A 16,090-nucleotide genomic window follows, 5' to 3' on the forward strand; every position below is an offset into this window, starting at 1 on the left:
ATCATATATACACCGTTTTATCCTGTTTTTATCCATTATATCATATGGATACAAACTGCAGCTACAGTCACATCTGCTCTTTCATTATTTTCACATGATACTTCATTCAGCAGCTATACTTATGTTTCTGCATTAATGCTCTCCACAGGCGCCATATAATTAGTGGGGATGTATCCTTGTTTGGAGGCCGAAACCCCAGTGAGGGCTTTAGCGAACCACCAATCACCAGCACTTTACTGCAAGCCTCTAAAATATCCCTAATGTTGAAGCTAAGGTCTAAACATACACGGCAACATAATTTTTGGAATCATTTTCACACTGACAAATGAAGCTGATGACAATTAGCTGATACTGTTTCATTGTTCAAAGTCTGACAGTACTTGTCTGTGTTCATAATTCAACTAATTCTGATAAGATGTTCAACACCACAGGCTGAAAGTAGTTCTAAAGACAATCACTCCCACCTCTCGCCTCATTTCTATACACACTGATAGCACTTTGAATGAAAAAGATCCTCATTTGGATTCTTCATGGTGTAAGACCTGGCTAGTCATCACTTGTATCTGGTCAGGAATGGCAAATATAACATAGAAAACACTTGACATATTAGCACATTTGACATAAAAGATCTCAGTAAAGAAGGAGTTGTAGATTTACACAAACTGGGGAGGTCTCTTGGAACCATTTAAAAACTACAGATTCCAAGATATCATTTTACACAGTTCCATGGAAGTACACGTATTCAGATGTATGACCACTTTGCCGAGACCCCTGCAAGAATGGTAAATGGTAAATGGCCTGTATTTATATAGCGCTTTACTAGTCCCTAAGGACCCCAAAGCGCTTTACATATCCAGTCATCCACCCATTCACACACACATTTACAGACACAAACTGTCAGCATCCGATGAGAAGAAACTTATTGGGATGTTCAGGAATAATCCAGGAACCACCAGGGCTCAAGCTTGCCATGAACTGTTAGAAAATGTTAATAGAGTTTTACATTGCCATGACTGAGACGGTGCCAACGAAGAAGAAAGCCACCTTCAGTCTTGACTGAAATTTGCAGCTGCACACATGGACAAGTCAAGTCTGCTTCTGGAGGAAAAAAAAAATGTGGTTAGAGGGGACAAACCACCTGTCATTGTAGCACTACCAGGCTACAATGACAGGTATGTTTTGAGGAGTAAAGATAAGTAAGATATGGTTTAAAGATAAGGTTTTCAAGCCCGATGACTGTATGAGGACTGCATGCAAAGTGGAGAACACAACTATACATATATAAAGATAAACCTTTCCATGATGGCAGTTCTAAGCATTTATATGCTAATTGTCACATTAAGGAGAAATAATGAGCATATTTATTTCTATTCACTATAAAATCAATACATTTATCTGCTCAGTTAGTGATAAAATAACAATGTAAAAAGCCTCAGCTGGCCATGAAACTGCCAGTCAATTATCCAATTACATTTGAGCCTCTAAAAATGGAAAATTATGTATAAAAAATATTCCTAAAAGTGTCATTCATAACGTGTGACTAACCCAACTATAAGCGCAGGCGTGACGTCACCCCAGTGGAGAGTGAGCGCGAGCCGCTCCCCATTCCTGAGCAGGTGCAGGTGATTGCTACCTGAACAGTGAGACCGATCCTCTAACAGGAAGATCCACACTTAAACTACCGCTCCCTTCCCCTCACACCGATCTGTGATAGCTGGGCGTGTGTTCAGTTCAAAGACCGCCACCATCCCAAACTGGGAAAAATAAATGCGCTTGTATTTAATGGGATGTGGATCATAAAGACAGGAGGACGGATTCTCTAAACTATTTCCTTGTTTATTCCTGACAAAAACAATGACCGACTGTGATTGACGAAAGTACCATGGAGATCCAAAAGAGGTTTTCTGCATGTTGGGACAGTTTTTTGGGGTGTTTTCAAAAAAATGGCCCCTCTGGAGACGAGACCGACCGTGGGGAAAAATCGACGGTTATTAAAAACTTGAGCGCTGCTGACAAAGACGAACCGAGCTTTCATTCAACAAGAAATTTACCGCCGCTGCCACCAGCTGATGTGGAGTATTATGTCGCCCTGTATGATTACTCTGCTCGCACAGAAGAGGATCTTAGCTTCAACACCGGGGATACTTTAGAGGCCCTGGACAAAAGTGCCGGTGATTGGTGGTTCGCTAAAGCCCTCACCGGGGTGTCAGCCTCCAAACAGGGATACATCCCTGCTAACTATGTGGCGCCTGTGGAGAGCATTAATGCCGAACCGTAAGTATAGCTCTTGTATGAAGGATCATGTGAAGTCTTCTTTATATAACTTATCAAACTTAACCATTAAAAAAATGTGTTTTATTTGAATCCCAAGCTGAAGGTTTTTATTTTATTTTATTTAGTTTGTTTTTTGAGGGGGGAGCCATTTTTGTTTGGGAATGGAAGAACAACTTGAAAAACGAGTTAACATTTTTTTTTGTTATCAATTACAGGTCAAAGTAAATGCACATTTTTTTTTTTTTTTGAGAGTTTAAAATAATCTAGAGGGGGAAATAGGCAATAATACTACAAAATAGATATTTATTTCCTTTCCAAGGAAAGTCAAGTCAAATTGTATCCGCACAGTCATATTCTTCTACTTACAGAAGGTTTACATACAGCAGGAATTTTCATCATAGAGTAATCCTCTCATATCAGTTGTGTCGAAAATGACAACAAAAAGTGAAACTTTCTCTTTAATCTAACACTTAAAATGTTTGTATATAGATATATAGATATGGATATAGATATATAGATATATATATATTTCTTTTTTTAAAAATGTATTTATTAATGCTAAATAACTGCAACAAATGGTCATCGACGGTCATCAACGGAATAGGTTTGTATGAGGAGGAAGCTAATCTTAAATTACTTTGTCATTTAAATTTCCTTGAAGGGATTTCTTCCAATGAAACCTGTATTAACTTAACTGGTAGTAACAACTAAAAAGAACATACTTCCTGAAGCTGAATGGTAAATACAGTGTTGTAAAGACGATGTCGTTAGAGTTCACTCTCAATTCTAAAGTGACAGAATGTAGAAGATGCAGAAGTACCTCAAAAACCTCAAAATTCTTTTGAAGTACTTGAGCCTGTGATTTAAGTGTTTTACTGTTCTATTTCTGCCTGAGATTGACGTTTTTAGAACATTTGAATAGTCAGTCATGTCCCACGGGTAAAAGGCTGTAAAATGTAACAGCGTGTTTTCCTTATCCCTAAAGTCTTTGCCGAAACTAGTTAATCATTCATCTTGAGACCAGGAAATGCTGGGAAAGCTTTACAGGTTAATGATTCCTGTTGAAGGTAGAGATCATAAACAAGAGCCAGAACCACACATTAAAGCCACATTGCTGGCATTTCATGCCATTTAACTCTAGTGTTGAGAATAAAGACAGAATTGGTTTGTCATAAATTCAGCTTCAGGTATCCTGTGTAGGGCACGGTACTATAGAGCAACCAATCCTGCAATGTGTACCTTTTTCTTTGCTGCCATGTGTAGCTTAGTTGTTGGAAAAAAGATGACGTCACACAAATTCCTAACTAATAATGGAAGGTTGTTTTTTTTTTTTTTTTTTTTTTACAAGAATAAACCCAGTTCAAGAGGTAATCAGTCTTGGCATTATTTGTGTCATAGTTTGTCCAGTTGCAAACCTAATAGATAGGCAGACCTGTTCCATAATGCAATTACACAATGAATTATCCAGTCTGCCACATTGTGTACCTGCAGGAAAGCTGTTATCTGTAAATAACTAATGGAAAATTAAAAGTCAGGCCTTGTGATTAAGAAGAGGTGGTTGTTGTAATAGTAGAAATCAAGTTTTACACAGCAGAATCTACTACCAGTACTTTAGTAAAAATGGAAACATACAGCACTCTGAACATTATATTCAGGATATAGTGCCAGTTTAGATCAGTCATCTGAAGGTTCTTTCTAAAGACTCCGCAATTTTAGAGAGAGAATCCTATCGATGAGATGATCTCCGGTGACCAGCTCTTTTGTTTTAATAATGGAAAACGGTGTCACAGCTCAATCAGTCAGTTTTATGACTCAATATTCCCGCAGGTACATTTGTTCCATTATAGACAGTGTAGTTTATGATTAAAAACACAATTATCAGGTGTAGATGAGGACACAATTATTCCCTCCTATGAAAAATTCTTTTAGGTATTTTTATAAGTGCTTTTAAACAGAGCAATGAATTTTTAACACCACTTTTCCAAATATCCTAACTTTATTTTGGATACTTACATTATTTCACTTCATGAACAAAATAATTTCACAAAACTACCAAGGTCAAAATTATTAGAGATTTTCACCGGGATTAAAGCCGGACTTTGTGCAGGCCACTCAAAATGTTCAGTCTGGTCTTCTGGAGAGCAAAGGAAGCACTTTCAGTATGGGCATTCTTTCTCCAGCTTTCCTTAGCATACTTCAGTCCGAACTGAATATGTCTCTTCTGCAGAAGTATAGTTTTTCTTGTTCGGCAACCTCGCAGTCTATTCCCATGGAGGCTTCTAGGGACTGTCTTCTCTGAGACTACATTTCCTGACTTGGCTAAATCATAAGGTGTCTTGACAGTTGTTTCGTTTTTTTTTTTTCTTTTTTTTTTTTAACACACCTGTCATTAATTTTCTTTGAAATCCTTTGAATTCTACGTCTGCCAGGCCTGTTTGGCACTATGTGGCTCTCTTTGAATTTGTTGTTGATTAATCTCACTCTAATTCTCGACAGAGATACTGTATATGTCTGAAGTGTGCGAATACTGGAAAATAACCCTCAGTTTTAACTTGATTTTGAGCATTACAAAGGGAAAGCACCCAGATGAGCCAGTTAAGACTCAAAGAGGAAAACTTATTGTGTTTTTGCACTGATGCAAACGTACAGTTAATTTAAGCTGCAACTGTGCAGTGACATCATTGTTTTTCTTGGTTTACTCTGCCCATAATGAGAATCCCCGTGTTGTTAATTTTGTACTCTGACAGGTTAAACAAAGTCATAATGTTGTGTAACTATCTAGTTGAAGTATATTTGCCAAAGGAAAAAAGTTTTTTTGTCAAAATAACTTTTCAAAATGTCAGACCATTCAAATACAGATTTGACTTTTTTTACTCTTTCAATTAGATTTTTAAAGTCCAAGTAAGCATAAATATCATAGCTTGGTTATAGAAGGGCTACGGTCATTGAAGGACACACACGCAGACACAAGGTGAGCCCAAGGTGTAGTGGTTAACATGATTCCTGATACTGGTAGATTGCCCATAAGATTTTACTTAATTTACATGTAAAACATTGACTTCTGTCTGTGACCGTTATTTTTCTGCTCGGTGTTGGAAAACTTGCAAAGAGTTGACTCTAAAATTTGTCTTGTGATGATTTCTTGGTTTCCTTGGGAAATAAATAACATTAAAACCCAAATAAAATGACAGAAGATATCTCTGTGTCAGCAGTTTTTATTTTAAGCATTGACAGTCCAGAAACATGTCTTCCCTGCAACATTGCTAATATGGACATATCCTGCTTCCATTCTGATGTCCAGATGGTATTTCCCTGACACCAAGAGGCTGGATGCTGAGAAGATGCTGATGGCTGGAGGGAACGAGCATGGAGCCTTTCTCGTCAGAAACTGTGAAAGTCAGAAAGGAGACCTCTCACTGTCAGGTAACCTCTCACTTGACTTCATCTCTTTTGAAGTCAATGTCATCAAATAAATTTTATAGCTTTTTTGCTTGTGAAAATTAAAGTAGTATATCCATGATTTTCCCTTCTTTCAAAATGAATGAGCAACACAATGCACCCATGCTAATAGTTCTGTGACTCCATAAATTCTGTTCAGTTATTTTTTCACACATGGCCAGGCAGGTTTAAATAGCTTTTCTCGCCTCAATAAATAACATCATCATTTGTGTTTACTCGGGATACCTTTGTCTAATATTAGTTTGATGATGAATGTGACAAATATGCAAAAATAAGACATCAAGAAGGGGGGTGTTTTAGTAGCACTTGTGTAATGTCCTACACAAACTCACTTGAAAAATGGGCTTTTAAACTGTTTTAGTCCATTCTGTGGTATGTGACTCCAAAACCAAACCTTGTGAAATATCTGCCTATTCTTCCATTCCCCGCTCCTCTAACTGGATAAATGACCAGAAGTGTAAAGTTGTTTCCTCTGAAAGTTTGCTAATAAAATTAAATGGGTTACATCCTAAACACCCCTGCGTATTCAGTCATGCCTTGGTTTAAGTCTCTTTTTGGCCAGAGTTTGAGAGACTTTGAGACTGTTCTAAATCACTTCTAAGTTCTTGCTAGAAATTCTTAGAGTTTGGAACTGTCGTAACTGATTTTTAGAGTGTTTGTGAATATGGGACCCGGCAGGTCCTATAAATGAAAATGCTTCAGAATGAAATCAGCTAAAGTAATGTGATATTGTAAAAAGATATTCTTTCTTAGCAATAAAATTTGAATTACTAACCAATAAAACACACTTACTAGCTGCTCACTTTAGTCCACTCAGGGGTTTTCTTGCTACAGTCTTACTTGGTCTGGTAGGAACTGTGACTAGTGACAGCAATCAGCTGTTTGACTTTATTACTTCTTTAACCATAATGCTGTCACATGCATTTTAGGAAGTTCACTTGTGTTTGCTTTTACTGTGGCTTTTTGACTTGTAAAAGTCTTGTGAACCTGTTTAAACATTTATGGGATGCCACAGTGTTTTATTTTAAATGTAGACCGTAAAATATTAAAACAAGACAAAATAAAACCAGAGACCTTATGCGAGAGAATATTTCAAAAAGACGTTGACACTGTTACTAAAAGTTGGTCAGCTCTCACATAGTTAACATTCTGTTGTTCCCATACTATTGGATGCACACTTTCCCTAACACTGCAGCATTGTTTAGTGACTAATGGTTTAAAGGTCAGAAAGTTTAATCGAGGTCTCCACTGCCATAAAAAAATAGTAGGATCACTTTATCTCTTTGAGCTCTTATCTGTATTGTTTTCCACACTGTCCTTGCTCTTTCCACCATGGTTGAATTTTTGCTATATTTATTTATTAAAGCCAGCTGATAACCTTACGGAGTATTTGCAATCCAAATATTGATGCTGTTTTATAACAGAAATCTTTTGCTTACCACTTTTTAAAAAATGTATTGCTGCTACAAACATAATTATCATTCTTCTGATAAAAGTCCTATAACAATAATAATAATAAAAATAATAATTTTAAGTAAAGAAATATAAACTAGTTAGTATAGAAAGTCTCATGCATTTCCTGTAAGGGTCATTACATCACCAGTGCGCCAATTTATCTGTCCCATATTACAGACTATGATTCGTTTTGAGAGTAAGAAAGACTAATAAAAGTTTCAGACTTGTATCTTTGATAGTGTTTGAGATGTTCAAATGTTGCCTTATTAACTTATTTTACAGTGCTTGACAATGGAAAGGTGAAGCATTACAAGCTGAGAAAACTGGACAATGGTCAGTACTATGTGTCAAGGACCAAATCGTTTCAAACACTGAAGGAGTTAGTGGAACATTACTCCCGACAGTCTGATGGCCTCTGTGCACGTCTGGGTGAGCCATGCAAAAAGGTAAAAAACAAACTATGCTGCCACGCACGATGCATAATTTTTATTTATTTATCTAATTAATTAACTAATTTTACATCTGTGACTCTTTCTGTCTGCAGATAGAAGTTCCACAGACTTATGGTCTGTCCTATAACACAGTGGACCAATGGGAAATCAATCGTAGCTCCATCAAACTACTGAAAAAGCTTGGAGCGGGACAGTTTGGTGAGGTCTTTGAAGGCATATGGAATGAAACTACATCAGTTGCCGTGAAGACTCTCAAACCAGGTACACAAAACGACACACACTCAGACATTCTGACCTCGTCAGAATAGGGCTGCTCTTAAAAACTACAAAAAGAGTGATTCACATAAAGAAACTGTTAATCAGCTGATGAAGTTGTCGTCAAATTATTAAACCAATAATAAGCTATTTATCATTAGCACCTGACTACTGCGTGCTTCTAGATACTAGAGCTAATAATGAAAATGGTGTTTACATTGATGGGACATATTATTATGACCTCCTTCCTAAAATTGTGTTGGGACCCTTTTGCTGTCAAAACAGCCCTGAGTGTTCATTCCTTTTGAACACTCAGCCAACTTTTGTTTTATGGCATATTAACCTAAAAGAGGCCATAGCCATCAGGGATTACCATTTCAATTAAAGGGTGGACATGCTCTCAAACAATGCTTAGGTAGTTGGTACATGTTAGTAGCACCCACATGCACGGCAGGACCCAAGGTTCTCCAGGAGAACATTGCCCAAAGCATCAAACTCTCTCTGCTGGATTGCCATCTTCCCACAGAGCATCCTGGTAAACGACCCACACACACCTGGCTATCCACATGATGTAAAGCAAAATGGGATTTATTAGACCAGGCTGCCGTCTTTCATTCCTCCATGGTCAAGTCCTGATGTTCATGCGCCCATTGTTGGTGCTTTCAGGAGTGTACAGGAGTCAGCTTGGAAACTCATTGTTCTGCAGCAATGCAGCGCTGTACACAGTAAACTGTGATACACTGTGCATTCGGACATCTTGAACCAGCATACATTTTTTTCAGCAATGTGAGCTACAGTAGCTCATGATCACACGAGCCAACCTTCGGTCCCACCGTGCATCAGTAAGCTTTTCCGGCCCATGACCCTGGTCACTGGTTCACCACTCGTCTTTCTTTGGACCACTGTTGACTATGAACACTCCAAAAGAGCTCCAAATTATCATTGCTCCGACCAAGCCATATAGAAATCATAATTTGGCTCTTGTCAAACTTGCTCAAATCCTTATGCTTGGCCATTTTTTCTGCTTCAAACATATCAAATTTAAGGAAAGAAATTTCCTTTGCACCCACTAAAAGGTGCCATGGTGAAGAGATAATCGGTGTTATTCACTTCACTTGCCAGTGCTCATAAAGATATGCCTTTTGTGTTTTTATGTGACTGCTAATTGGTATATTTCCATCTATCTGTCCTTACTGATGGATTATGTTACCAAAGTATTCACTCATCCATCCAAATGATTAAATTCAAGTTTTACAGTGACTTCCATGGCCACAGCTGTATAAAATAAAACACCTGCCTATAAGTACTGCTTCTACAAGTTGGGTGGGCCGATATGATCTTCAACCGTATGAATTGAAAATGGGATATGACTCAAGTTCCTATGCATGAAAGCTTCTTAGAAGATTCCCTTGACATTCCAATTAGCAGTAGGTTTTGCTGGAAAGATGCCCACTTGCACCCATCTGAAAATAGCTTATAATAAATAAAGATAATATATTTAAAAGTAAAGTTAAATGTATCTCACAAACAAGTTGTATTTGTTGGCAGAGCAGTTAGCATTGCTGGGTTCAACAAAAATGACCATGTTTCTAAGCTGCTTTGAGTGCCAGTATACAACCATGAAATCACTACACACCTCTGACAGGCACCATGGACGCCGAGGACTTCTTGAGAGAGGCTCAGATCATGAAGAGGCTGCGGCACCCCAAGCTCATTCAGCTGTATGCCGTTTGCACCTTGGAGGAGCCCATCTACATAATCACAGAGCTGATGACAAATGGCAGCCTGTTGGAGTACCTTCAAAGTAAGACAGCCACACTCTTTATTTTGCACCTGTGATTCTGAACAGCTTCTGCTTTATGACAGGACCACCGCTGCTGCTGCTGTTGTTCTTTAAAAAGTTATCACCAGTGAGAGGCCATGGTGCCGAGATTTTAATCTTTTAGTAACAGATCAGATGCATTGTGTAAAGAATTTAGAACATACAAAAGAAATATATCACTGTCTTGGATTGTTAGACTTCACGTTTTAAAAAATCTGGTTAAAGGAAGTAGGTGATGATAGCAATCTTACTGAGGAGTGACTCATTCTGCTCTGCTGTAAATAGACAATTACAAGTTATCTACTGGCCTGTAATATATGACAGATTGACTCTGTGTTCTTTTGTTTTCATTTATTTAAAGCAGATTAGCAGGAGTCATCTAAGGTTCTAGGTTGGTTAGATGTTTGTAATTATTAAAATTTTTATGTATTTGTATTTGATAGTTTTGACTGAAGAGATCAGATGTTAACTGTAAAGCATATCTCCCATGAGGTAAAGATAACTGAGTGAGCGGTGAAATAGTTGTTGTCATGTTGGTTAATAGATTTAAATAGATTTACTGATTTGGTCTATTTGAGCTGCTGGACACGTGAGAGTAATCTGTGTCAAAAAGCACAGTCCTTAAGGCCATTACAGAATACATTTTGTGGTTAGTGGTTAATTCATCCAAAAAAATGATTGTGTGGGGAAAAAATTAATTCAATTCAATTTTATTTACAGTGGGGCAAAAAAGTATTTAGTCAGCCACCGATTGTGCAAGTTCCCCCACCTAAAATGATGACAGAGGTCAGTAATTTGCACCAGAGGTACACTTCAACTGTGAGAGACAGAATGTGAAAAAAAAAATCCATGAATCCACATGGTAGGATTTGTAAAGAATTTATTTGTAAATCAGGGTGGAAAATAAGTATTTGGTCAATAACAAAAATACAACTCAATACTTTGTAACATAACCTTTGTTGGCAATAACAGAGGTCAAACGTTTACTATAGGTCTTTACCAGGTTTGCACACACAGTAGCTGGTATTTTGGCCCATTCCTCCATGCAGATCTTCTCGAGAGCAGTGATGTTTTGGGGCTGTCGCCGAGCAACACAGACTTTCAATTCCCGCCACAGATTTTCTATGGGGTTGAGGTCTGGAGACTGGCTAGGCCACTCCAGGACTTTCAAATGCTTCTTACGGAGCCACTCCTTTGTTGCCCGGGCGGTGTGTTTTGGATCATTGTCATGTTGGAAGACCCAGCCTCGTTTCATCTTCAAAGTTCTCACTGATGGAAGGAGGTTTTGGCTCAAAATCTCACGATACATGGCCCCATTCATTCTGTCCTTAACACGGATCAGTCGTCCTGTCCCCTTGGCAGAAAAACAGCCCCATAGCATGATGTTTCCACCCCCATGCTTCACAGTAGGTATGGTGTTCTTGGGATGCAACTCAGTATTCTTCTTCCTCCAAACACGACGAGTTGAGTTTATACCAAAAAGTTCTACTTTGGTTTCATCTGACCACATGACATTCTCCCAATCCTCTGCTGTATCATCCATGTGCTCTCTGGCAAACTTCAGACGGGCCTGGACATGCACTGGCTTCAGCAGCGGAACACGTCTGGCACTGCGGGATTTGATTCCCTGCCGTTGTAGTGTGTTACTGATGGTGACCTTTGTTACTTTGGTCCCAGCTCTCTGCAGGTCATTCACCAGGTCCCCCCGTGTGGTTCTGGGATCTTTGCTCACCGTTCTCATGATCATTTTGACCCCACGGGATGAGATCTTGCGTGAAGCCCCAGATCGAGGGAGATTATCAGTGGTCTTATATGTCTTCCATTTTCTGATGATTGCTCCCACAGTTGATTTTTTTCACACCAAGCTGCTTGCCTATTGTAGATTCACTCTTCCCAGTCTGGTGCAGGTCTACAATACTTTTCCTGGTGTCTTTCGAAAGCTCTTTGGTCTTGGCCATGGCGGAGTTTGGAGTCTGACTGTTTGAGGCTGTGGACAGGTGTCTTTTATACAGATGATGAGTTCAAACAGGTGCCATTCATACAGGTAACGAGTGGGGGATATAGCGCCAAATCACAACAAAAGTCGCCTCAAGGCGCTTCATAGATACAGAGGAAAAACCCAACAATCATATGACCCCCTATGAGCAAGCACTTTGGCGACAGTGGGAAGGAAAAACTCCCTTTTAACAGGAAGAAACCTCCGACAGAACCAGGCTCAGGGAGGGGCGGCCATCTGCTGCGACCGGTTGGGGTGAGAGAAGGAAGACAGGATAAAAGACATGCTGTGGAAGAGAGCCAGAGATGAATAACAGATATGATTCAATGCAGAGAGGTCTGGAAAGGAAAAACTCAATGCATCATGGGAATCCCCGGCAGCCTACGTCTATTGCAGCATAACTAAGGGAGGATTCAGGGTCACCTGGTCCAGCCCTAACTATATGCTTTAGCAAAAAGGAAAGTTTTAAGCCTAATCTTAAAAGTAGAGATAGTGTCTGCCTCCCGAATCCAAACTGGAAGCTGGTTCCACAGAAGTGGGACCTTAAAAACTGAAGGCTCTCCCTCCCATTCTACTTTTAAATACTCTAGGAACAACAAGTAAGCCTGCAGAGCGAGAGGGAAGTGCTCTAATAGGGTGATATGGTACTACAAGGTCATTAAGATAAGATGGGGCCTGATTATTTAAGACCTTGTATGTGAGGAGCAGGGTTTTGAATTCAATTCTGGATTTAACAGAAAGCCAATGAAGGGAAGTCAAAACAGTAGAAATATGCTTTCTCTTTCTAGTCCCTGTCAGGACTCTTGCTGCAGCATTTTGGATTAGCTGAAGGCTTTTCAGGGAGTTTTTTGGACATCCTGATAATAATGAATTACAGTAGTCCAGCCTGGAAGTAATAAATGCATGAACTAGTTTTTCAGCGTCACTCTGAGACAGGATATTTCTAACTTTAGAGATGTTGCGCAAATGGAAGAACGCAGTCTTACATATTTGTTTAATATGTGCGTTGAAGGACATATCCTGGTCAAAAATGACTCCAAGGTTCCTCACAGCGTTACTGAAGGCCAAGGTAATGCCATCCAGAGGAAGAATCTGGTTAGATACCATATTTCTAAGCTTTTCAGGGCCGAGTACAATAACCTCAGTTTTATCTGAATTAAGAAGCAAAAAGTTAGCGGCCATCCAGGTCTTTATGTCTTTAAGACATTCCTGCAGTTTAACTAATTGGTGTGTGTTATCTGGCTTAAGAAGACATCAAGCCAAGATGAGCTAGTCCTGATGTTTCTAAACAAGTAAAGAAAGAAACGGATATTCTGGGTTCATCCAGTTCCCCAGCAGCAGGGAAGATTTCATGGTTATATCCAGAAGTTAAAGCTTTATCCAAAACACTTTTGTATGCATCTATGCAGGGCAGTTTGAGCTCTTGTTGGCAGAGTTGGGGTCACATGTGAGGAGGCAGAGAAATTAAAACATAGAAATTACCACAGAGACACAGTAGTCAGAACGAAGAATTTGTTACTGTCAAAGTGACAGACTTAAATAGATACATTCTTTGAGAAGCTAGCATTCTCTACTAACTATACTTGCTTCCTTACCGGCATGCTTCATTAAAAAAAAAAAAAAAGTGTGTGTGTAAGATTGTGACCAGTAGCTTGGCTTTCTCTTTGGATTACAGAGGATAAAGGTAGAACACTGCGTATCTCAGATCAAATTGAGATGGCTGCACAGGTGGCATCAGGCATGGCTTTTCTGGAGTTACAGAACTACATCCACAGAGACCTGGCAGCCAGAAATGTCCTAGTGGGCGAAAACAACATCTGCAAGGTGGCTGACTTTGGCCTGGCCAGGGTTTTCATGGTGAGTGTAAAACTGAAATTGGTATTCTGCGCTTTCATGATGCTGTTCATTCCAGTCATACGTCCTTCAGAAAACCTGCATTCTTTACTAAATGTAATTGCTTGCTTTCAGGCATAACTTGTAAATACTCCTCAAACTAATCCACAGAATCTATTATACTACTGTCGGGATCACATCACATGTTTGTACTGCAGGAATAAACTGATCACATCACATGTTTGTACTGCAGGAATAAACTGATGTGCTTTGATGATCACTTTTGGCTGGATCTTTGTGCCTTTTTTTGCTTGCAGAAAGAAAGCGAAAATGTGTACGAAGCCAAAGAAGGAACTAAATTCCCTGTGAAATGGACCGCTCCAGAGGCCATTCATGAAAACAGGTTCACTATCAAATCTGATGTTTGGTCCTTTGGAATTTTGCTGTATGAGATTGTGACATTTGGCCAGATGCCGTACCCAGGTGAGATTTGATTTCTATCAAATACAAAGATCTAGCAAGAATTCCAGCTTGTAAGATTAGTACTGATGTGAGTCTGTGATTCTTTCAGCAATGACAAACTTTCAGGTGGTCCAGAAACTTGCTGAGGGCTTCAGGATGCAATGCCCTGCAAACTGCCCCAAAGTCTTGTATGACATTATGAAGGACTGCTGGAAGGAAAACGAACAGGACCGGCCTACATTTGAGACCCTGCAGTGGAAGCTGGAGGAATACTTTGAACAGGATGTGACGTCCTATGACGATGCCACTCGTTATTAGCACAACTGCCAGGCTGTGATATTAGTAAAACAAACAAACAACAAAAAACTCTTACAAAATCATGAATATACTGACTGGCTAATGTAATTTAAAAGGTCTAAATAGGAAAGCAGAATGGAGTTGGTGACAGCACTCATAGTCTTGTTTTGTTTGAAATGAACGCACTCAATTGCATAACATGCGCGTCTAACCTAATTCCTACAGAGCGCTTAACAGGAAGACGCCTTTTTCAGCACAGCATTACGTTGCTCTCGACTAACTGGTTCGGCTTGCTCGAAGCATAGCAAGCATTCTTTCCACTAACGACTTGTTGAGCCATTGCATGACAGGAGTAATGCGTCACGTTCACCTAGAAGCTCAATCTGCTGTCTTGGAGAGAATAGCAGGCACTGCCGTTTTATCACATTTATTGTTATTTTGGGGTTCTAGGACGACAACCAAAGTTGCGGTCACTAATAAGACAAATTAACCAAGCTATTTAACTACAAGCTTTTCTCTTTAGAAATTCTAACAGCTGCTACAAAATCGTGACAAATAAAAGGAAGATGGGCGTGGGGGTCCTGCAGATGTCCTGAGAGAAACCTGCTGCATACTCTGTTAAGTCATGTTTCCAAAATAACCACTACTAAAAGTTCTAAATGCAACTATTGTGCTGCATTTAACCATTTGCATAGTCACACATAGTCATGATGGCTGTTATTCTGTTCACACTAAAAGCAAATAATGTAAATGGAAGCATAACATTAGCTACTTTTTTCTCCCCCCATAATATACTGTGAATTTTGATCAGCAGCTAGTAGTTGTTAAAGCTACATTTGTGAACAATCAGTTATTTGCATGCACTTTTTTCTCCTTTAAGCACAGTATCACCACACCTGTCTGCTTCACACTTCTGCTCATTCGTTGTACGACGGTTTGATGCTCTGTGACTGAAAAATGTGATTTTTGATTCTGTTCACACTGCTCTCAGATCTGTGGGGTCTTTCTTATTAATGGAAGCTGCGACAACAAAGTGACGGCACAAACATTCAAATTCTTGATGCATTTACTAAACCAGTTAAACTGGTGTTTTAGCTAATGTTGATTTTTTTTTTTCTTTTTCAGTGTCATGCACAAATTCTTGTTAATTGTACATTGTAATCTTGACAGTGTTTATATATAATCATATTGTATTTTAACTTAATTATCCTTAACCCAATATAATTAAAAGAACTGTATTTAGTATGATTTGCCTGGATTTTTGAATTTTACACTGATAGGAAAACGAAAGTCTGACATCAGAGTAACTCATCTGACACATTAAACCTTTTTTCCTGTGCTTTCGATGCATGGCAGTGATGGTCTTTGGAGTCTGAATGTGTAGTCCTTTGTCTTTTGTGTCATTGTGTGCTGTGTACTTTTATTGGTTGGGATTAGCTTTTTTTCTTCAAAGAGGTATAAGTTTCCATAACCTATAATAAATACTGTAGAACGGAGGCTTGATGCTTATACTATGAAAAGGAGTTTGGGCTAAACCAGGTAATGTAAGGGTTAACCCTCGGTTTTCAACATTAGAAAGGTGGTTTGCCTCTCAGCAGGATCCATTGCCATATGGCATTCAACCCTAGTTTTCCTTACTATGAAGGTCCTTTACTTCAGGTGTAATTTAATGAAACAGTGGATTATAAACCAGCAGGAACTCCTATGACCTAATGTAAGGGTTATGTTGACTTATGCAGCTTTTTGTTAGTTCTACTTCCTGCATTCCAATAGGATGAACTAGGT

At 39.0% G+C, this 16,090-nt stretch overlaps 1 protein-coding gene across 1 annotated transcript; it reads left to right on the plus strand.

Moving 5' to 3' along the window:
• The first annotated feature begins 1,627 nt into the window (after positions 1-1,627).
• On the plus strand, positions 1,628-15,667 carry frk (fyn-related Src family tyrosine kinase). Its single transcript, XM_040027749.1, has 8 exons — positions 1,628-2,274; positions 5,576-5,697; positions 7,471-7,634; positions 7,733-7,901; positions 9,541-9,699; positions 13,389-13,570; positions 13,864-14,029; positions 14,118-15,667. The coding sequence occupies exons 1-8, from the start codon at positions 1,883-1,885 to the stop codon at positions 14,324-14,326; spliced, it is 1,563 nt and encodes a 520-aa protein (XP_039883683.1). The 5' UTR covers positions 1,628-1,882; the 3' UTR covers positions 14,327-15,667.
• Positions 15,668-16,090: the final 423 nt, after the last annotated feature.

Source organism: Simochromis diagramma, unplaced genomic scaffold, assembly GCF_900408965.1.
Source record: "Simochromis diagramma unplaced genomic scaffold, fSimDia1.1 OVJJ01000746.1, whole genome shotgun sequence".
NCBI classification, from domain to species: Eukaryota; Metazoa; Chordata; class Actinopteri; order Cichliformes; family Cichlidae; genus Simochromis; species Simochromis diagramma.